Source organism: Camelus dromedarius, chromosome 2, assembly GCF_036321535.1.
Source record: "Camelus dromedarius isolate mCamDro1 chromosome 2, mCamDro1.pat, whole genome shotgun sequence".
Lineage (NCBI taxonomy): Eukaryota > Metazoa > Chordata > Mammalia > Artiodactyla > Camelidae > Camelus > Camelus dromedarius.
In genome coordinates, this window is record NC_087437.1 from 50,477,421 (window position 1) to 50,501,196 (window position 23,776).

At 33.6% G+C, this 23,776-nt stretch overlaps 1 protein-coding gene across 4 annotated transcripts in view; it reads right to left on the reverse strand.

Annotated features, from left to right (window-relative positions):
* Positions 1 to 8,305: 8,305 nt before the first annotated feature.
* The window catches only part of DCUN1D1 (defective in cullin neddylation 1 domain containing 1), a 30,835-nt gene continuing 15,364 nt past the window's right edge, over positions 8,306 to 23,776 (reverse strand). For 2 of the 4 annotated variants that reach the window (XM_031451932.2, XM_064493173.1), the window contains exons 4-7: positions 23,336 to 23,466; positions 12,778 to 12,944; positions 12,439 to 12,535; positions 8,306 to 11,132 (exon numbers count right to left, since the gene is read on the reverse strand). In XM_031451932.2, coding sequence (XP_031307792.1) covers positions 11,053 to 11,132; positions 12,439 to 12,535; positions 12,778 to 12,944; positions 23,336 to 23,466 — 475 coding nt within the window. In that variant the 3' untranslated portion in view covers positions 8,306 to 11,052. Of the gene's footprint in view, positions 11,133 to 12,438; positions 12,536 to 12,777; positions 12,945 to 15,900; positions 15,983 to 23,335; positions 23,467 to 23,776 lie in introns of those variants that run through there. The other 2 variants (XM_031451945.2, XM_064493180.1) reach the window with 2 other exon arrangements.

Genomic DNA, 23,776 nt, shown 5'->3' on the forward strand with positions numbered 1-23,776 from the left:
AGATTTGCAGAATGGTTAATATACAAAGGTCCACTTTCCTATTTACCAGCAATGAGCAAGTGGAATTTGAAATTAAAAACACAGAACCATTTACATTATCACCCCCAAACCTGAAATACTTAGGTGTAAATCTAACAAAATATGTACACAACCTATATGAGGATATAATGAATGAAATCAAAGAACTAAATAAATGGAGATACTCCATATTCATGGATAAGAATACTCAATATTGTAGATGTCAGTTCTTCCTTAAACTGATCTACACATTCAGTGTAATCCCAATCGAAATCCCAGGTGCAGTATAGGATGTGTAGGACCAGTTACAGAATGTTTCTACAATTGCTGAATGCAATGTTCTATAAACATCAATTATGCTACTGATAGTGATTTTCAAATCTATATTCGTGTGTGTGTGTGTGTGTGTGTGTGTGTGTGGTTTTTAGTCACTTCTATCAATTACTGAATGAGTAGTAAAATCTCCAGCCATAGTTGTGGATTTGCCCATTTCTCTGTCAATTTTTGCTTCATACATTTTAAAGCTGTTACTAGGTGCATACACATTTAGGATTGTATTTCAATGAATTGATCCTTTTATCAATATAACGTCCTTTTTTACTTTATCTTATGCTAAAATAGCCACACTACTTTAAATATGCATATGTAAATTGGTACATCTTTTTCTGTCCTTTTACTTTCAGCCCATCTGTGTCTTTATATTTAAAGTATGAGCCTTGTATAAAAGCATTTATTATGTCTTGCTTTTTACCTACTCCAAAAACCTCTTTTAACTGAAGTGTTTAGTCCATGATATATCAATGTAATATATCAATATAATTATTAATATATTTGTATTTAAACTTTCCATCTTGCTATTTTCTGTTTATTCCATTTCTTCTTTGTGCCTTTCTTATTCCTTCACTTGACTGAGAACACACACACACATTAGTTAAAAAAATGTGTGCAGTTTGGATTATCACACTGGGGAGGCAGGAATCTTCCAGTTTTTCATTTCCTGGGATAAAATGTACAGCACTCAGATCTAATGCAAAATTGTCCCTTCCAAAAATGTTCATAGCACCTTGATGACACAGTAAATATATCTGGCTATACTTTGGAGCATTATTTATTTTGGCTTGTTTATTTTGAGAGGAAAATAAGAAACATTCATGTCTAACCTTAACAGAATCCTTGATTTCCCCCTGGTTTCTAATCCGATTGTTTCCCATCACAGTAAATGACACCATCGTCCACACAACAGTTCCCATTAGACATTTTTCCTTCTTCGCCCCACAACATACAACCTATCATTAAGTTCTTTGACCTCACCTTTAAAATATATCCCTAATCTGCCCACCTCTCTTCTATCATTGTCATACTAGTTCAAACAAGCATCATCTCTAGTCTAGACAGTAACTCCTAAGCCTCTGGAAACCATTCTCTGAGATAGGACAGCCAGTATCATCTTTTAAAGGCAAAACTCAAAAAAATTTGCTTCCTTGTTCTAAAATCTTCAAAGATGTCTCATTGCACTTAGAAATTCAGACTTCTTGTGCTAGTTCATCAAATTGTATGTGATATGGGAGGGGAGGGTATAGCTCAGTGGTTAGAGTACGTGCTTAGCATTCACGAGGTCCTGGGTTCAATCCCTAATACCTCCATTAAAATAACTAAATAAATAAACCTAATGACCTCTCCCCACACACAAAAAAAAATCCACAAACAAAATAAAATGAACTACTGTGTTAAAAGTTATCCATATTTAAAAATAAATAAAATAAAATAAAATCATATGTGATATGACTCTTGCCTGCCTCTCTTCTCATCTCATGGCACTCTGATGCTCACCCACTGTACTGCCACCTCACTGCCTTCCCTTACATTCCTCAAACTTGCCAAGTTCAGGGAATTTGAACTGCTGTTGCCTCTGCATAGAATATTCTTCTCTGCTAGATCTGCATGCTGCTGGCTCCTTTTCTTTTGGAGCTCCAGCCCTGCTGAATCAATTCTGGATCTCTAGAAGTAGGACTAGGTGGTTACATGTAAAAATAAGTAAACTAAAAAACTCAGATACACTAAAGTTTGTGAACCAGTGAGCTAAACTCTCTGTCATGTCTTAAGCAAGTTACATATTTGTAAGCAAGCCTGGGGGGGAAAAAGTATCTGAATATCTGGTTCAATAATTTTTCTTGTTTCCCTGAGTAAACCTTCACATTCAGTGCAAGCAGTAGTTAGATAAGGTCATACTGCTGCAACAGACAAGAAACAGCAGTAAAGGGGCTTAAAGAGACAAGGTGTAACATTCTGTGGAGAGTTTCAGTAGGAATTATACAACATGAAAAAGTGAGAGTTATTCCTAGAATGCAAGGATGTGAACCATATGAAAATCACTCTAATACACCACGTTAACAGTATGAACAAAAACCACATGGTCATCCTGATGCAGAAAAATATTTGACAAGACTGAACAGCCTTTCCTGACCTCCCCCTCCCCAAATTCAGTAAACTAGGAATACAAGAAAATTACCTCAGCACTTTTGCCACTTCTATTCAACATGGTATTTGAAGTCCTAGCCAGAGCAATTAGCAAAGAAATAAAAATCACCTAAATTAGGAAGAAGTAAAATTACATTTGCAGATACCATCTTTCATGTTGAAAATCCTAAAGATTCCATACACACACAAAAACTGTTTTTATATAAAGTAAATATTATAAAAACCTAAAGGGAGAAATAGAGGCAATGCAATAATAATAGGGGACTTCAATATCTCACTTTCATCAATGGATAGATCATCCAGACAGAAAAATCAGTAAGGAAACATTGGACTTGATGTCAGACCACATGCTTAATATCTAGAATCAAAAGAACTACCACTCAACAACAAAATCAAATAACCCAATTCAAAAATGAACAGAGGACTTGAATAGATATTTTCCTAAAGACAATACAGAAATGGTCAACAAGCATGTGAAAAGGTGCTCAGAGAAACGCAATTGAAAACGACAATGAGATATTACCTCACATCCATTAGGATGGCGAATATAAAATAGGGGAAAGAAAGAAGCAAGGCAGGCAGGCAGGAAGGAAGGAAGTGTTGATGAAGATGTGGATTAGTTGGAACCTTTGTGTACTGCTGACAGGATTATAAACTTGTGCAAATGCTGTGGAAAACAGTGTAGAAGTTCCTCAAAAAAATTAAAATAGAACTGCCATAGGATGCAGGAATCCCACTTCTAGGTATATATCCAAAGAATTCAAAGAAGGATCTTAAAGAGATATTTGCACACTTATGTTCATAGCAGCATTATTGACAATAGTCAAATGTCCACTGACAGAGAAAGGGATAAACAAGACAAAATGTGATACTTACAATGGAATATTATTTAGCCTTTAAAAGGAATGAATTCTTGTCACACACTGCAACATGAAGCTTGAACCAATGATAAAAGGCAAAATACTATGTGATTCCATCCAAAATAATCAAAATCAGAGACACGCAAAGTAAAATGGTGGTTACCAGGGACTGCAGTGTGAATATGTTTTCAATTCTCTCATATTTGTAGGAGTTGAATTGCTGGCTCATATGCTGTTTAACATTTTGAGGAACAGTCAAACTGTGTCCCAGACCTGCTGCACCACATTACAGTCCCACCAATGTACAAGGGTTCCAATTTGTCTATGTGCTCTTCAACACTTTTTTATTAAAAGTAATCCTTGAGGGTGTAAAACACCTTGAGGGTGTAAAACAGTATCTCACTGTGATTTTGATTTGCATTTCCCTTATGACTAATGACACTGAGCATTTTTTCATGTGTTCATTAGCGATTTGTGTATCTGTTTCAGACAAATGCCTATTCTAGTCCTTTGCTCATTTGTAAATTGGGCTGTCTTACTATTAAGTTGTAAGAGTTCTTTATATATTCTAAATACAAGTCCCATTATGTTTTTAAGGGAATGTCTGTTGATATACTTATTATGGCTGTCTGTACCACACTTCATTAACTCAAAATATTTTCAAGTTAAAATACATTTTTTGATTAAGTACACCTTAAATATAAATTGCATAGAAATTAAACTTTTTTAACACAACCACTGCACCACTGCATTTTCAAACAAATGAATTCCAAGCTGTGGAGAGGCACATATAGGAATCCACAGGTTAAAAGGAATTTACAGTGGTATATGCAATATATGGATCTTACTTAAAATCTGACAACTGGAAAAATACATTATTAGACTTTTAAAAATGCTGACTAGATAATTATTTAGAAATTGTTAACATTTATGTGTGGTAATAATATTAAGAGTCCTTATCTTTTAAACATACCTTCTGAAATATTTATAAATGAAACTATTTTCTCCGTGGGACTTGCTTCAAAATAAATCAGAGTTGGGAAGATTAGTGGCATATAGATAAATCAAGACTGGCCATGAATTAACTGTGCTGAAGTAGGTTCACTCTATGATTCTACTTTTGTGTATCTCTTAAATTCTCCATTAAAAATAAAATAAGCACTACTCCAATGTCCACTATGTATAACAGCACAGGTAGCTAGCAGCAACTAAACAATACCAACCAAAGTTTTATAAATTTAAGAAATTAATTTCTCAAAGCAAAAGAGTTCTGGGAAAATTAATGAGACTGACATATCTGTTCAATTACTTATGCAACATTTTAAGTATTACCACCAGTCACAGACTAACTGGATAGATTTAATAATCATGGTGCCCACAATAGCAACACCCATCAGCATCATTCTTCATCTACACAGTTAATCTCCTCACCAGAGTTTACTAAGGGACTGGAATGCCCATTGGAAAGGTTTAACTACCCTCACTGGCTACAGAAAATACTACCTTCCAGTAGGAATATGTATATAGCAAGTAATTTTACAGCAATCCCTCAGGCCACCATATACTCATCTAAATTGCACATCCAACAGACACATGAATTATGATAGCTAGATATATATAACCTGCACACTTAAAATACATATCTACTACAATGACAATAATAATAAACACATTCACAAGGATACAGAGAAACTGCAATCCTTGTGCGCTGTGGTGGGAATATTTTTAAATGGCACAGCAACTTTGGAAAAGTTTGGCAGTTCAGAAAGTTAAATTTTCCAGGGGACAAGGATGTAGCTTAGTGGTAGAGTGTGTGTGTGCTTAACAAGCACAAGGTCCTGGGTTCAATCCCCAGTACCTCCATTAAAATAAGTAAATAAACTTAATTACCTCCCTCCCCCCTTTTTTTCCAAAAAAGCCAATTACACTCCTAGGAATCTACCTAAAAGAAATGAAAACATATGTCCACACAATGATATAATGGGAATGTTCACAACATTGTTATTCATAACCACCAAAATATGCAAGCAATTCAAATGTCCATTGACTGGTGAATGGATAAACAAAATGTAGTATATCCATACAATGGAATACTATATTGCAACTAACAGCAGTAAGTGCAAGGATATGCTATACCCTGGATAAACCTCAAAAACATTATTATGCTAAACGTAAGAAGCCAGATACAAAAGACTACAAATTGTATGATTCTATGCACGTGTAATTTCTAGGCAGGGAAAATTTATAGAAACAGATCAGTGTTTTTTGCCTAGGACTTGGGGTAAAAGAGGGAACTAACTACAAACGGGGCATGAGGGGAACTTCTACGGGCTGACATACATTTTCTAAAACTGGATTATAAACTTACTAAAACCACTGAATTATACACTCACAATGGGTGGATTTTCTGCTGTGTAAATTATACGTCAGTAAAGCTGTTGTTATTGTTGGGTACCATTACAACAACGTCTTAGTAGTAACTATTTTAAAGTTCTGGCTTTCATTTCATATAATTTCAATACAATGAATTCTAAGATACTCTCAGGATTAAGAACATTGAAAATTAAACATGCTATTTTCAAAGGATTCCAAGTACATACACCTCTAAACCTTATGATCAAATATTGCTCTGCAAGCTATGTATCATGTAACTATGTGATAAAGTCATTGACTACAGCTTAAATTAACATTTCCCCTCAGCCATTTTGTTTTCTCCTAAACATACCCTGTAGCATTCCTTTTTGTAGAAACTGCATTTTGTATTGCCCAAGTTTTCTTCAACATTTCATAACCTGAAATAAAATGTTAAGTGAAGTTATATTAAACATGCACCTAAATACATACAAACATTCTAAATATAAGATGAATATTATCCTTTTTTGTTTCCTTCTTTTCTTTGCTTATGAAGCCACTCACATGCTGCCTCTGGTAAGTTTCAAACTTTTCATTGTTTCAAATCAAGCTTTGCTTTAACTATTTTGGTTCAAAATTCTTCTTTGCTTTCAATTTATTTGATGGATTCTTCCTTTCAAAGCAGTGCTACCTTCTATGATCCAGGCTTGCTTTAATTTCAGTCTGACTCCATCTCTTTCCACTCCACTGAAAAGTCTGCCGAAGAACTAATATTCCCTCTAAGCCAGCCACTTAAAAAAATTTTTTTTACCAAACACTTTTCCCCAAACCAAACCTCGTGGGAAGTGCCAATAACCTACAAGAGATAAAGTAGAAAGCTTTCAACCTCATGAAACATAGCAGCCTTGAAAGCCAATGGTCTACAAGCTACACTGATTTCTGCACAAATACAAAAAAGGTAAACTGAAAATATGCAAGGAATACCTGTAAGAAAAACTTGGATATACTTAAATTAAAAATACTTTTTAGAAACTCAATTTTTAAATGGATAATTATAAAATGATTCCCCAAGTAATCTGTCCTAAAAATTCCATAAATAAGGACATTACCTTTTAGGAATTCCAGGATGTGTACCTTTTATCATAATTTCCTTATTTATAACAGATTTTTAAAAGGCCAACCAAGAGAAGTAAAAAAACACATTAACACAGAACACTGAGCCTAGTGGAAAGTTGTCAAATAAATGAGCTGGTCAACAGGAAATGCCAATTACCCAACAGTCAGTAAATAAAATAGATGGCAAGAATGCTCTGGTAAAACCATTTATGTAACTGCAGTATGAATTCAAAAAAAAAAACAAAAACAAAAACAAAAACACACACACAAAAAAAACAAAAACAGGACTATCTGCCTCCAGAATCAGGTACAAATCAAGCAAATATTAACCAAAATGGCGACAAACAGAAAGGATAAACCTGGAAAGGGGGATTTGTACTATTAGGAATTTTCAGATTTATCAGCTAGAAAATATAAATCCCTTCCCCTTCAGAAATCAAAGGTAAAGGTATCATAATATACAACTTCACCACATTTCTATAAAGATAGAAATTATTGCTATATGATTGTAAAAATGGAGGCAAGTAGAGTTCAGAAATATACTTGTTTATAACCAATTAAATGATGAGCCATAATTTGAACCCTAATCATCACATTATGTAGAAATCACAATTCAGTTATTGTGTCCTCAGTTATTAAGATAAATGTTAAATAGTTCACATTTTAAAAACATTTTATCATTACATTATCAAATTTGATAAAATCTTATCAAAACATCTCTGTATTCAATATAAATCATATTGTTAAAAGTATAAAGTAACATTTAAAAGAAAATTGCTGAGGTGTCAAATTAAGTATTTTCTATTAAATATACACAATTTAACATTTAGAACTCCATAAATTAATTCTTGCTAAAAGTTGATTCAGGTTTACAAAGGCATACTTTGTGAACTATATAAACTCCTCCAGCACCACTTTCCTTTTTCATTCCAAAATTCTTCCATTAGGTTTAACTTTCTCCTGTCATTCATATGTAAAATTTACAGAAGGCTTACAATACGTAGTCTTTATAGTAACATGTTTTTTAAAATCTAAGCAAAGTGCACATTAAACTAGCTACAACTACTCAATCTTGATTATCATCAAATAAAAAATAGATGAACACTTCATTCACTTAAGTCTTTCTGAGGAAAAAGAAAATAGTATACCTTGCTTTAAATAAGAATTCCCCAGTAAGTGTATTATATAAAAGATTCCCCATGTTATTTTATTTAATTTACTTCCTCTCATTAAGACTTTTTAAAAGTCTAATGAAGAACACATACTTACAATGCCTATTACACACTACAGTACTGTTAATTAAATAAAGCAGCCCAGTATAGTTGTAAACATTTTAAATGTAGTAAACATGACTTGGCATATCTTTTCTCCCCAAAACTTGCCATTACAATGCTCTTTCCATGAATAATTATCCTTCCTGGAAAAGTTTTCAGTATATTCTAGTCTTTAAAAATATTACACTGAAATAATATGTGAAAAGATTTAGTCATGGCAATTTCACTGAATTTTATTGCCTCTGTTGGTAATATGACAGGGATTGTAAGAAACACAATTGAACTTACAGAGATATGCAGATAGTCACTAAAGATGATCCTGATCTCAAGTATTTTTATATGTGGGCACCTCTAATTTATACACTTTACTATTTAAAAAGCATTACATTTTAAAGTGTACCTGTTTTGACATTTGGCAAAAAGGATGTTGTACCTGCGGTTCAGTTTAAAACAAAGAATCAGTTTGGGGAGGTTACCAGGATAAAGAATGAAACACTAATGAATTAAAGCAATTCAAGTTGTTTGTATATGTGTGTGTGAGCATGTATGCCTCTTTCAACCCCTCTCCATCAGTCTCTCTCTTTCACAAACACACACACACGGCCATTATGTGTAAGCAATTTTTAGTACAAAATATTTCCTGTAACCAGACACTTAGCCTCAGAATAATCACACCACATTAACTCAGTCTTCTCTTTTCAGCCCTAGTAATAGTATTGTTTAATTCTAAGATGCCATCATAGAGTGAACAACCTTAACTTTTATGCTACATAATTATATTCAAAGCTTTATGTAATTTTCGTTTATAATTACACAGTAATTATAAATGTTTAGTACCAAACTGATGACAAACACTATTTTGTTGAAAAGGTCTTGCATTTAAAAGGAAAAATCTGTAAAACCCAAGGCACTAGGCCACAAACTAATATTAGACTTTTATGAAAAACAATTTATATTGGGGGAAAAAAGCTAATCGATCTCATTTCAAAACACAGCATACTTGAATTAATCAATCCGAAAACAATACCATAACTCAAAATCTTCAAGACAGGAAACAAAATAGTACATATATATATATCTATATATATATCTTTTTAAAATTTCTCATAATTGAAGTTCCTCTTAATATTTACAAATATGAAATCAGGAAATACTGAAACCAGCAGGATTCTTTTTTCTTTTCTTTTTTTTTAAATAACCAATTCCAATAAACTGAATAGAAATTTTCAAAATTTTCTTTTGGTAAAACTGTATTCTTGAATTAAAGTTATGATTGGAATATTAATATAGTATCTGGGGAAAGCTTTCTAGTCAATTTCAAAATCGTGTAAATAAAAAGTAGTTTTAATATATCATTGTTTCTTAAAATCATTTCCACATCTACATTAATTATAATGTACTGCTATTCTGAAGTACATTTCTTTGATAATTTCAGCATTATACCTTAGAGAGTGCCTGGATACACCAAGAAAAATCTACTCCTGCTTAAAAACCACAGTCATCCAATAACTGAAGTTTTACGTTTTTTTAACCTGCCTTACAGAAATGTGTAAAAAAGCAATAAACCCTTCTTCTCATATCAGGAAGTGAACAAAGAAATGAGCATTTTCAGCATGAAAGCAATTCATGGGTCTTGTAATGAGAGAAAAAAATACATACAAGATAGAATTCTGCCTTGATGTGAGAAGTGAGCTAATGAGTGAAACAAAAACAGTAAAGAGACTGTAAATAATTTATGAAAATAGAAGCCAGATTGGTATTGTGCATTAAGTGCATGCTTGTTTGAAAATCTTTGCTCCTGAAGTATTTGGCAACCACAGTGATTAGCAGTTAAAGCAATTTCAACAAAATAAGAAGTCATCAAAAATGGACTATTTGTCTGAAAGAGCAGTACCTATAAGAATTGAACTTCATGGCTCATTACAACCATTTTGAAAATTTAATTCCTACTATCTTCTTATAAATTAAGAGAATTTCATTTGTGTTCCATAGTGCGCTGACCAAAAAACAAAATAACAACAAAAAAACAAAAAATAAACCCTCATGCCTAAATTTAGAGTATTGTATTATGTAGCAATCTAAAACATTCAAAACAAATTAAATAGTTTAACTTACTTGACAGGCATATAAGCATTTCAAAATCATAATGAAATCCAATTATGTAGTGCATAATGTAGACAGGAGTAGAATCTAACATTATGCAGACATTTTCTAAATAAAAGCCCCTGCAGGACAACTATATAAACACGGGTAAGGTAAGTGCAGACTAGTTCTGTGGAACCTTTCAAAATCGAGGGTCTGAAACACAATAAAATTTTGGGGTAGGCACACCAAGTTATCCTAAAAATTTTTCACGTTGGTTATTTTGACATTTTTTTTCTTCAGATACTCTACTCATGTTAACAATACATGTGATTTGCCAGAAACCCGCCCCCACCAAACCAAAACACCATTCCAGATCCAGTACACTTAAATATATCACTCTCACTGGAAGTGCTATCAGCATAGTCTTTGCAACTAGCCCAAAGCATATATTTAAGAAGTTTTTATAAACTGTTTGTGATGTTCATACGTTTAATTCTTATGCCAAACTGTTTTCCGATGAAGACAGCATTGTGCTTTATATGCAAGAATGGAAACCTCAAAATAATCACCATAAAGCTTCTAAGACTTATGGGAAGATAAACTAGGATGGTCCACAGACATAAGATGAAATCCACAATGTTGGAATAATAAATGTTTAGAGCGGCCCAGACTAGAAGACAAGCCCAAACCACCATTAGAAGAATGAAATACGATATGGTCCAAGATGTATCCTTAAAGTTTTGTCTCAACCCTCGGTCTGAATTGGGAGGATTGATCTTCAGTTCAGTCCAGCCAGCAGAAATTGACTGTGCAATTTTCCGTTGTATTTATTGTACAGACTATGTACATTCTAGAAGGTTCCTTTAGTGCTACACTGTTGTACTTTTTGTCCCAGCAATTTGAGGGCGTGCAAATTCCACAAAGTCATCAATAAGAACAGGCCATGCTCCTGGGGGAAAAAATGGGATGAAGGAAAGAAAGAAAAGCAGGAGTAAGGCAAACATTTTAATAGAATCCTTTGTTTTTTAAAATATTTTCCGCATGACCATTAAAGTATACCTTTTTAAGTATTCCCACTGATAGGACTTCCAAAATTCTACAGTTTCTACCTAAAATACTCCTTGTATTCTCTCTGCTCTATTATTCCAACACTTGATCATTCCTTGAATGAGGAAAAAATAACTCTTCTGGTAATTAATCAATAATATCATGGTTTTCTGAAGGCCACTGAGGTCAGACCACTGAAGTAATTTGATAAAATCTTACCCTGTTATGATGACATGCTGCCAGTGCTGAAAGCACAGTAGGTTGGAGTTAACAACCTTTTTGCATTTTGCGGCAATCTTACAAAGAAAATTAGCAAGGATCAAATTCTATCCTATTTCATAATAATAATCACTAAAAGATTTAAAATTGCCTATCTGCATTTCTCTATGCATGCCAACCTCCAAATCAGAAGTTCTCCAGTTTTGTGTAAGGCCTAAGAGAAAACACAATTATCAGTGATTTCTCACTTTTTAAGGAAGACAATACACGATCATGAAAACAAAGAAAAGGAAATAACAATATCTGTGGTTAGATTAAATAGTTTCAGGACACTTTTAATGAGGCCACGGTTAATTGAGATTTTTTCATAGAATACCTCTATTCAAAAATCTCACAAAAACTAGCTGCTAATTCTCAGGGGGGACTAGGTTAAGTATGTGTGAAGAAATCAATGTAAATACTGCCATTCCCAGAAAAACAAAAGCATATGTGCTGATAGTGGATGGCAGAAACATCTTTATACATACATGAAGGAACAGCAGAAAAGCATTCAATCAGTGAATATTTCTGAATGCTAATAGTGCTACAGAAGGCTACTAAAGTTCATTTCCACTTGGACAAAGTCATTAAATTTAAGGAGTTTACAATCAAGTTCACAGACAAGACGGATAAGAATATAAAAAAATACATATAAGTACTATAAAAGTACATTAAGAAAAGATCAAGTTCTTAAAGTAAACTGAAAATCTAAAACATGGATGAAAATTACTCATGCCTCTCCGAAAGATATGAATATTGAGTTGGTATTTAAAGAAACAATACAAATTAGGTAAAGAGGATGAAGGCATTTCATACATTCAGAGAAGTACAAATAAAGTTCAGAAGAGGGCAATCCAAGAAAAACAGTAGTCAAGAAGTTCCAGAGTGTGTGATAAAAGACAGGTTAAAAAAAAACAAAAAAAAACTGGTGGGGCAAAACTTTTCATTACCTTCTTCATCATAATTCGACATGTCATCTGCAATCATTGTACTGAAGTCTAAAAGAAGATTCCAAGTATCTTTTGGTATTGATCGTTTATGATGTTCCTATTTTTCAAAAAATAAACAAAGAACATCCAAATCACTAAAGAGTTTCAAAAAAAAGTCCAGTTGATGCTAAATGTAAGAATGCAAAACTAACTTATGTAATGAAATTCTGGAAATCAAATTTCTCTTCTGTGTCCATTACATGCTCTGAGATGAGTTAGTCATGCTTAAAAATGTTCACTTATCTTCAAACAAAGCAAAAATTTAGACAAAACACCAAACTGCAGAAAACATGAACTTACCAACAAAAATTTATTCCATAAGTCTAAGAATTTAAATCTTCCATTAAGCACTAAATTCCAGTAGGCAATGGCCATTTCTAGATCTGTAATAATTAAAAATAAATTATATATTTCAAATGCCAGGAATATTTGTCCATGAAAAAACACCAGGTAATACCAAAGATAGCCTAAAAAGAAAAAAAAGAAAAAGAAAAAAGCTTGCATCCTGAATACTTACATAATAAAAATTTCCTATAGAAGTAAGTCCAAGCTTTGTATCCTGCTTCTATCACCAATGAAAGGACCCTTCAGGGCAAGAAAAATATCACTTACCTCACAGTGGGTTTCTGAAGCTTAAATGAGATAATGTAGATAAGCATGCCTGACTATTTCATAAGTATTCAGATATTACTCAATGTATATCAGTGTTTCTTGACCTCAGCACTTTTGACATTTTGGGCCAGATAATTTTTTGTTGGGGGTATGGGGATGGCTGTCCTATGCATTATAGCAGTAACAGCATCCCTGGCCTCTATCCAATAGATGGCAGTAGCACTTCCGTCCTATCCCCAGTGATGACAACCAAAAATGTCTCCACATATTGCCAAAGGTCTCCTTGGGGGCAAAATGGCCCCCAGTTGAAATCACTGATGTACACCTATAGGTTATAGTGCAAAGAATTACTACTCACAATCCTGATCAATTTTACACTCCAAGTTGTTGGCTGGCTGATCCTGACCTCAAGGAGACCATTAAGAATATTGATTAAAAATTTTAAATTAATAATAAAATAAGATTTGTCTGTTTAAAAGTTTGATGAAGAAGATATAAATGACTATTTACCTAGGTTTGGAGCAGAGAAGGGTAAAAAAGCAATAGTGCCACAGGACAAAAAAAATTATACCTGTCATAAGACAGAAAGAAAGAAGTACATCCCTTTCAAGGAACTAAAATTAGTTATCTCAAGCTTTTATGAGTAAATTTACATTTCCAGGTCAGGAAAAATTACATCCCAAGTAACTTAACAGTCCTTTTAGATATGATCTTCAAACTACTCTGGATAATCAGGAATCATGAGAGACCAGCTGAAAGACTCCAAAAACACTCATATTCTACCTCAAAGGAAAATACATAGGCCATAAGGCAAAAAAAATTCCTTGTCTACATTGGACCATAGCCTCTTCAAGGACAGCGACTACATATCCCCAAATTAGCAGACTGAAACACACAGCAGGCATTCAGAAACTGCTTGATGAACGAACTTTCTAGAGTTCCACGTACAAATGTACTTCCCTTCAAATCCATCATTATGTCTTCCTTCAAACTCAATGGAAAAGGTGCCTCTTTTTTCTCTTTTCCATGGTTAAGCCCCTAAGACCATTATTCTGGATTCCATACACCATCTTAACTTTTCAAGGAATCTGGTCTATTAGTTTTCTTCTCTCCCTGTACCTTCAAAGTTTGCTATCTTCTGGCTTTCCCTTCCACAAAGGAATATGCTCAAGATATCTTTTAAAAATCTTTCTTACATCCCTCCATCCCTTTAACTAGCTACCCTCTTTCTCCTTCCCTTCACAGATCATCTTAGAACAGCACATGCAGTCTTCTCCTTTTATATATAATGTGCTTATTTAAACATGTCTGAAAGTCAAGTTCAGATCCCCTTGTTTTAAGAGAACTAGATATATGACACCAATTCCTAATCACAATTCCTTTTAAATCTCTGCAGTCTTTAAAGCTCTATAACCAATATTCCTTCCAGGTTCTTTAATTTTATCCTTTTCTTTAACAACTAAACATGTAATTGTCCAGTTTAAGTGCAGTAAAACTGCTGTTATTAGCATGTGTAGGACTGGCTGTTATTGGCACGCTTAATGATTTCCTTCCTCACTTCAAATGCATTAAATTTATGGGAACTAAGTTTATTACTAGTGTTAGCATTTTTCTCCTTTTCAACTAATTTTTACAAAATAAGGATGATAAACAATGAAATATTCAAATACCATGAGATACCTATAAATGCCCATTTGTCAGCTGATACACTAACCTAAGAATCTGGCAAGAGCAGGAGTGTATATCTGTGATGTTTGAAATTTCAGACTGTAAAAGAGAACTTTTTGTATCTATATTCATTGCCCCATTTCTTCACCTCCCACTCTAATTCTAGAAACTACTGTCCACCTCCATCGCTTATACCACTGAAAGTAATCTCTTGAGGGTCACCAAACCCTTCTGGTTGCCAAAAAACTTTTATGTCCTTAATTTACTTGGCTCTCTGCCATATTTGACAGAATTGAGCACACCTTGTGGATGGAATTGTCACTTCTTTGACCTTAATGATCTCATTCTATTGATCCTCCTCTGTCTTCTCTGGCCTCTTTTTCTTTTACTGACTCCTCTTCCTCCATTCATCCATTAAATGCTGATGTTCTATAACTGTATTATCAGCAATAACCACTTCCACTTCTCTCAGTAGATTTTTTCAAACCTTTACCTTTTTTTGCATTATACACTCAACTACCTCTAAACAACGCCTAAATCTGAAACTTCTATCTCTATATTCTAGATTCTTATACCTAATTTTCTAAGAACATCTTCAACTGGATATCCACAAACAACTCAAATTCAATAGGGCTCACAATGAACTCATTATCTTACTTCTACAGACCTGCCATTTCCCTTCTCTCTCAATGAATGTCATCACCCTACAGTGTTTCTCAATGAAACATAATTTTTCATAGTGAGGAACTATCCTACGCACTGCAGGTCTTTTAGCAGCCTCCTAATCCCATCAGAAACCCTCAGTCTTATGACAACCAAAAATACCCCCACATATTTCCTAATGTCCCTGAAGGGTGTTGAGAATCACTTCCTCATCACACACTTCCAATCGAAGCTCTCTCAGTCTGGTTTCTATGTACCTTCTAAATCTCTCTTCTCCATCCCCACTTGCAGGACCTATGCTAGGCTTCATGTCTCGCTAAATCACTGCGACAGCTTCATAACCAATCTCTCTTTCCCTAGTTCTGCCTCCACTCCTTTTAAAGGACCTTATTGCTTTCAGATGAACCTTTTGAGCATATAAATTTCGTTTCACTTCCAGGTTAAAATTCTTCAATGATTAAAACGAGATACACTACACACCTTTTGGAATGGCCAAAATCCAAAACACTGACAACACCAAATGCTGGTAAGGATGTGAAGCAACAGGAACTCTCATTCATTGCTGGTGGGAATGCAAAATGGTACAGACAGTTTGGCAGTTTCTTACAAAACTAAACATATGCTTATCATATGATCCAGCATCCCCACTTCTTGGTATTTACCCAAATGAAGCGAAAACTTATATCCACACAAAAACCTGCACATGGATGTTTAAAGAAGCTTTATTCATAACTGCCAAAACTTGGAAGAAACCAAGATGTCCTCTGGTAGGTGAACATATATATAAACTGTGCACACCCAGATGAAGGAAAATTATTCAGTGCTAAAATGAAATAACTATCAAGGCATTAAAAGACATGGAGGAAAACAAATAATAATATTACTAAGTGAAAGAAGCTAATCTGCAAAGGCTATAAACTGTATGATTCCAACTATATGACATTCTGGAAAAGGCAAAGCTATGGAGGCAATACAAAGATCATGGTTGCCAGGGGTTAGGAGGAAGGAAGGATGAACAGGCAGAGCCCAGAGGTTTTTTTGGACAGTGAAACTTCTCTGGATGATGCTATAGTGTGGATACATGTCATTATACACTTGTTCAAATCCACAGAAAGTACAACATCAAGAGTGAATGCTAACGTAAACTTGAACTTTGGAAGATAATAATGTGTAGGTATAACTGTAACAAATGTACCACTCTGGTGGGAATCTGATAAGAAGAAGCTATGCATGTGTGGGGCAGGAGGTAGTTAGGAAACCTCTATACCTTCTGCTCAATTTTGCTATATAAAAATAGCAAAACAGCTCAAAAAATAAAGTCTATTAGTTTTTTTAAAATCTGCAGTATTTCCTGTTGCCTTCAGACACAGTCTGTATTTCTAGTCAGATGAACTTACTCGCAGTTTCTCAAAGGTGCTATGTCTCTCACCACTAAGCAACTGAACTTGCTAATCTCTCCACATTAGAGACAGCTTCTCTTTCATTGGGCCTTGAAAACGTATATTCATTCTTCAAGGTTCAAAAATTATAATCTTTGTGAAAACTTTGCAAACTCACCCAGACAGACTTAAAATGCTCCTAACACCATGCTCTCAAAGTAAGCAGTCAATAAATGTTTTTGAATGAAACAAGAATACTTAAAAAGATTAGTAAATTGTTATTAAGAAAAGATGAGGAATACAGCCAATATTTTATAATAACTATAAATGGAAAATAACCTTTAAAAATTGTATTAAAATTTTTTTAATTAAAATTTTAAAAAAGAGCTGAAACACGTAAGATCAAGTTGTACAGGGATAAAATGTCAACTGCCACAAGTACAGGAAAAACTGCCCTTTAGATAGAAATGTCTGAGTGACAGAGAACAGCCTAGCTAGACAGAAGTGGTTTATAATATAGTAGGTTAGCCTCTTAAATCCCAACTCTACCACTAGTTAAGAAGCCCTGGGCAACTAAGTTCATCCATCTGCAATTCAGCTTAAAATAAAGATAACATTTCCTGTCCTCACAGGGCTATTGTAAGAATTAAATGAGTTAATACACATAAAATATTTAGAATAGTACCTGGTAAATAATATATGTGTCCTTACTATTCCTATTGTTTATTTTTTTAAATTTTAAAAATTATTATTATAGATTCTGAAACAGTACTGGAAAGAGAACAAATTCAATAATAAGGTAACAAGAAGCAACAACAGCAATTAGACTAAATAGAAGGAAAATACAGAGAGAAAGAGATAAGCAAGTCCTAATTACAGTATTACCTAAAATTGAAATACCTGCAGAATGAATCCTTAAGCTCTTATAATAAAATTTAAATTACAAAGGTTATCCCAGTGTCATTCTTTCAAACAGAATCAACAAGGGCAATGTGGTGTTTCATAAAAGATGATCAACTAACTGCCGGATGAACATGGAAATGAATTGAGACCTGATCCAAACACTATCCCTAAAGGGAACAAAATGTTGCCAACTCCCTAGGGAAGATGAAATGGTGATTAAAAATCCTATTCGCAATATCTTAATATACCTAGAGGTATCTACAGTTAGCACAATATAACCAAAAAAAAAAAAAGAAATGTGGAGTCAGAAGATCTGACATTGAGTCCTAATTCTACCAACTCTAGAGTTAATATGACCTTAATAAGTCAGCCTCTGTGAACGTTTAAGTGTCCTCATCTTTATGATGAAGAGGATAACACATTTTTTTACTTAGCTCAAAGGGTTGTTATAAGAACCACATGTGATTAAGTAACTGAAAATATACTTCAAAACACTCTATAAAATTATTTTTAAATATTAAAGTAAATGTTAAAAATTTTTTAATCAATCGCACAGGAATAGGAGTCTAACTGAACCACAACACTTCATAAGAAAATAACTTACAGACTTTAATAAAGTTCAGGAAGGTCCTAAAAATGACATGGATGTTAAAGAATAAATGTAATTTTTTGATAAATAACATGCCCACAGGCGTCATGACAGTCCCAAGGCTAACCATAGAAGGTCAAAGAGTGGGTGGTGGCCAAATTCCTGGGAATCCCAGACCCTTTCCCAGGGTAGCTGGAAAAGTCCTCCCACTTGTAGGCATGAAGCTACCAAGCCCACAAAAACTGGCAACACCATGCCTCGTGGCCACCTCTCTCCCTTGTCTTCGGAGACGGCCCGCACTCTGTCTGTGGAATGTATACCTACTTTTACTTTAACTGAGCACCCAGCCCCCACATCTCATGGCCTTTCTCTTGCCTTTTGAAACAGCCTACACTCTATACAGTATGTATCTCTCTAAATAAGTCTACATTTACTCAAAAAAATAAATAAATAAATAAACAAACTAACAGAATGAATAGTCTCAAAAAATAACAGACCCATGGTGTTCTACATTAAACAGCCTTTTTCTGGAATATTATGTTCAGCTTTAAGAACTCTATTTTCAGAGAAACTGAGAAATTAGAAGTATCTGGGGGGACAGTAACAGGAATAACAAAGGTCTTCTCAAATGAGGAACAGTTAAAATAATTGGAATGCTGATCTGAAAAAAAAAAAAAAAGGAGAAAGGGTAAATGATAGCAATCTTTAAACAGCTAGACTTCCTTTGTACTGCAGCAGAGGACAAAGAAGAACACTGGTAGAAGTTCCAAAGACAAAGATGTTAACTTAATAAGGAAGAACTATGTGATAAAAAGAGTATTCTGTGATGAGAATGGACCACTTCCTAAAAGAATGTGTGTCCAATGCCTGTATGTTCAAAAGTAAAAGCTAAATGAGCATCAGGTATGGATGCTACTTCGGATAAGTTAGATTTAACAGAGGATTTATGAAATCCCTTCCAAATTTAAGATTCAAAGACTATCAAAAATGGCAGGTGACTGAAGCAGATGGTGACAGAGGAAGTACCCTATCCTGGTGTCACAGGAAACAAGGTTATAAAAAAGTGAGAAAATACGGAAAATACCAGCTCTCACATAAACTACAGTGCTGTCACTCACTCTTTGCCAATTTGTTTTGGGCCTCACCTACTCTCCTATAATCTCCTAATTCTTTTCTGCCAAATATTTTTTATATTATATATAAAATAATTTAAGAACCTTGTGAAGGGCTGTCAAGAAAACTGTTTTCTTTTAAATTAAGTTCTTAAACCAAGCAAGTCATTATATTTCCTGACACTCAACACCAATGCAAAACAAAAAGAGAAATTATGATTTGTCCTTTATTACACTTTTCTTTTTTTTAATTAAGATTTTTTTAGTTTTAGGTTTACGGGAAAACACAGCAAAAGCACACAGTTTCCATATACCTTTTCCTGCCTTCTTCACACTTCCACTATTTTTAACATCTTGCTTTAGTGTGGTATGTTTCTTATAACTGATGACCAATATTATTAACTGAAGTCCACTATTTTACATTAGGGCTCACTCTGTGCCATATATTCTATGGTTTGGACTTTTTAAAAAACAACTTTTGAATTGTGGCTAAATACACACAAAATTTATTATCTTAACCATTTTTAAGTGTACAGTTTCAGTAATGTTAGGTACATTTACATTGTTGTACAATGAATCTCCAGAACTCTTTCATTTTGAATAATATAAACTCTATACCCATTAAACAATATTATCTTTTTCTTAAGCTCAATACTTATCAGATAATAGAATAAACGAAATTTTAAAACCTAATTCTTCATATTTTTCTCAACTTTTTCAGTAAACTAAAATTCAAATTTATCATATTAATATACCTAATAGCTATAAAATTTTATTTTCTCTATTTTCACCAAACATAATAAAAACTGATTCAATGTCAAAACTACATAATCACCCAAAAATATCATTTATTTTGGGCTCTAGTAAGGGGCAGGGATGTAACTAATAGGTTCATCCACTTTAAATCAACATTTGATATTCACATTTTCTCTAATCATAACAAAAGTCTAATCAAAAACACAAGTGTAATTCTTTTTAGTATGTGTGTGTGTGTGTGTGTATGTGTGTATATATATATATAAATATATAAAAATATATTTAAATTGAAAGACTTTAATTGGTTTTTATTTGTAGGAAGAAAAGAAGGGACTAGAGAAAACAGCCCAGTTAACTAGTGGCCACAGGTAGAAGACAGAGAACCTAACACTAGGTATCCCAGTTTATTATTCCTGCAAACTGAGGAATTTTCCTGTAAGAATAAAATCCAATCTAAATTGAAGATTCAGTTGAAAAGGAAACTTCATTATTCCAAATTTTGCTTTATAGATATTTTGTAAATCTTTAATCAATTCAGTCATGTTTAGTTGCTCTTTAGGCCAATTTCCCAATACAAATGTTGTACACTCATCCCTTCCTCTAACTTTCAGTCACTTCCTTGGTCTAATTCCTATTCACGTAATCCTTTTCTCAATGCTTTTTTTCTCTCTCATCTAAAATATAAAGAAGGACTAGTAAAAAGACTCCTATTTAGCCTCTCCTACTACTGTAATATTCAAAATAAAAACTCAGTTCCATCATTGGGTAAGTTATTTAACTTGCTGAGCCTCAGTTTCCTCATATGCAAAATAAGGATAAAAAATGTCTAGCACTCTATGACTGGCAAAATAGCAGCTGGTGAATTATGGAATGAAAGACTGTATAACTCATAAAGTTGTTCAACATTAAATGAGTCAGTATATGTTAAGTACTTTGCACATTTCCAGGCACACTAAAAGCTCATATTAAATGGAAGTTACTGCCACCATCAAAATCTCCAGTGCATCTCCACCACTGATATTTTCAATTTAAGCCTTTCTGTCCTGTTTTTATAATTGAAGTACAGTCAGTTACAATATGTTAATCTCTGGTGTACAGCACAATGTCCCAGTCATGCATATTCATCTTCATATTCTTTTTCATTAAAGGTTATTACAAGATACTGAATATAGTTCCCTATACTATACAGAAGAAACTTTCTTTAAATCTATTTTTATATATAGTGGCTAACATTTGCAAGTCTCAAACTCCCAAATTTATCCCTTCCCATCCACTTTTCCTGGGTAACCATGATTGTTTACTATGTCTGCTAGTCTGTTTCTGTTTTGTAGATGAGTTTATTAGTGTCCTCTTTTTTCCTGTTTTTTAGATTCCCCATATAAGTGGTATCATATGGTATTTTCCTTTCTCTTTCTGGCTGACTTCACTTAGAATGACGATCTCTAGGTCCACCCACGTTGCTGCAAATGGCATTATTTCTTTTTAATGGCTCAGTAGTATTCCATTGCATAAATATACCACAACTTCTTTCTTCAGTCACCAGTGAATGGACATTTAGGTTGTTTCCATGCCTTGGCTTATTGTAAATAGTGCTGCTATGAACACTGAGGTGCATGTATTTTTTCAATTAGAGTTCCCTCTGGATATATGCCCAGGAGTGGGATTGCTGGATCCCATGGTAAGTCTATTTTTAGTTATTTAAGGAATCTCCATACTGTTTTCCATAATGGCTGCACCAAACTACATTCCTGCCAACAGTGTAGGAGGGTTCCCTTTTCTTCACACCCTCTCCAGCATTTATCGTTTGTGGGCTTTTGAATGATGGCCATTCTGACTGGTGTGAGGTGATACTCACTGTAGTTCTGATTTGCATTTCTCTGATAATTAGTGATATTGAGCATTTTTTCATGTGCCTATTGGCCATTTGTATGTCTTCACTGGAGAATTACTTAAGTCTTCTGCCCATTTTTGTATTGGGTTGTTTGCTTTTTTGTTATTAAGCTATATGAGCTGTTTATATATTCTGGAAATTAAACCTCTGTCAGTCGTATCATTTGCAAATATTTTCTCCCATTCTGCAAGTTGTTGTTTTGTTTTGCTTATGGTTTCCTTTGTTGTGCAAAAGTTTTTAAGTTTAATTAGGTTGCATTTGTTAATTTTTGCTTTTATTTCTATTGCCTGGGTAGACTGCCCTAGGAGAACATTGCTAAGATTTATGTTGGAGAATGTTTTGCCTATGTTTTCTTCTAGGTTTGTCCTGTTTTTAAAAGAAGACTTTATAAGCCTTAGTGTATCTCACAAATTTAAGCTCCAAACAAGCATTCTCACTAAAATCAAATTGTTTTCTCTCTTCCACAAAGAAGCCATGCTTATTCCTGACATCTCAGACCTTCGCTTGTAACTATCCTCTCACTGGAACACCATTTATCTCCCCTTGCCCAGACAAATATCAAACCCTTTAGTTCATATCCCATCTTGCCCAGGAAGCATTTCCCAACCATTCCTGCTTTTACGCATTTCTTCTTTTATCTAGAACCTCACACATATTTATTATTCTGTATTATCTGTTACTGTCTATTTTTTCTGAGTAACTGGCAAATTACACTGTAGCTTTTACTTCCACTTCCCCTAGGCATTCCCAAAGCAAATGTATTATTATTACTTAACTATTATGATCTAAACTGTTAACAGCGGCTACTTCTGGATAAAATTATGAATGATAATCATCTTTTATAATCTTATAGTTTCCAAATAAATCATAACCAAAAAATAAATTTATCTGACATTCTATGACTCAGAAGTTTTAAAATGCTATTTCAACAGATCCATAGTGAAATAATTTATGATCCCAAGATCCTACAACATCTTCTGAAAAATAAATAAATAAGCAAACATACATATGTATATCAGTGGAATTTTAACAACTACTTATTTTCTGTATTGTAGTTCTTAAAAAAAAAAAAATCCATGGTTCACATATGGTATACAAGGCAACCATATTATTGAATGGGCAGGGTATTTTCTGATTAGCTAGAAGTTCATTGTTTCTCATTGTCTTTCAGTAACTGATAAGACTTTATGCTCAAAACACAGAACTCTCTATTACAAAACAAAAGTGACACTGTCAATGTATTTGAGTATCTGAAACACCAAATATAATTTTAAAAAATTCTTACCTAATCCTTTTTGTCCTGGGTTCTTTGCAAAATTAAAAGTAAACTGGTAAAAATCCTTAAATCGTCCTGGTTCTTTCAATTCTTGTTCCATCTTGGGTAGCTGGGCCTTTAGTTTTTCTATGCTGTCACATCTATATTGTAAAATTAAGTTTATAAAAGATAAATTTTTTTGCCATAAATTAAGAGCTTAGTTTATTTATTCCTACAATAGCTTATATTTCATAGAACTTCTTTTTAAAAAAATCATTTGAGATTTCATCTTTTTATACTATATAAACAAGTATTGGGCTAGCTGGCAGAAGATCTGGGGTGACTGCTAGAAATAACTACAATTTTAAAATAAATAGGCTGTTACTTTTAACTATGTAATTCACTGGACTATCAACACACCTGAATTGCAGAAGTCAGTTGTAGTGAACAGATGAGAATGTATAGTAATCA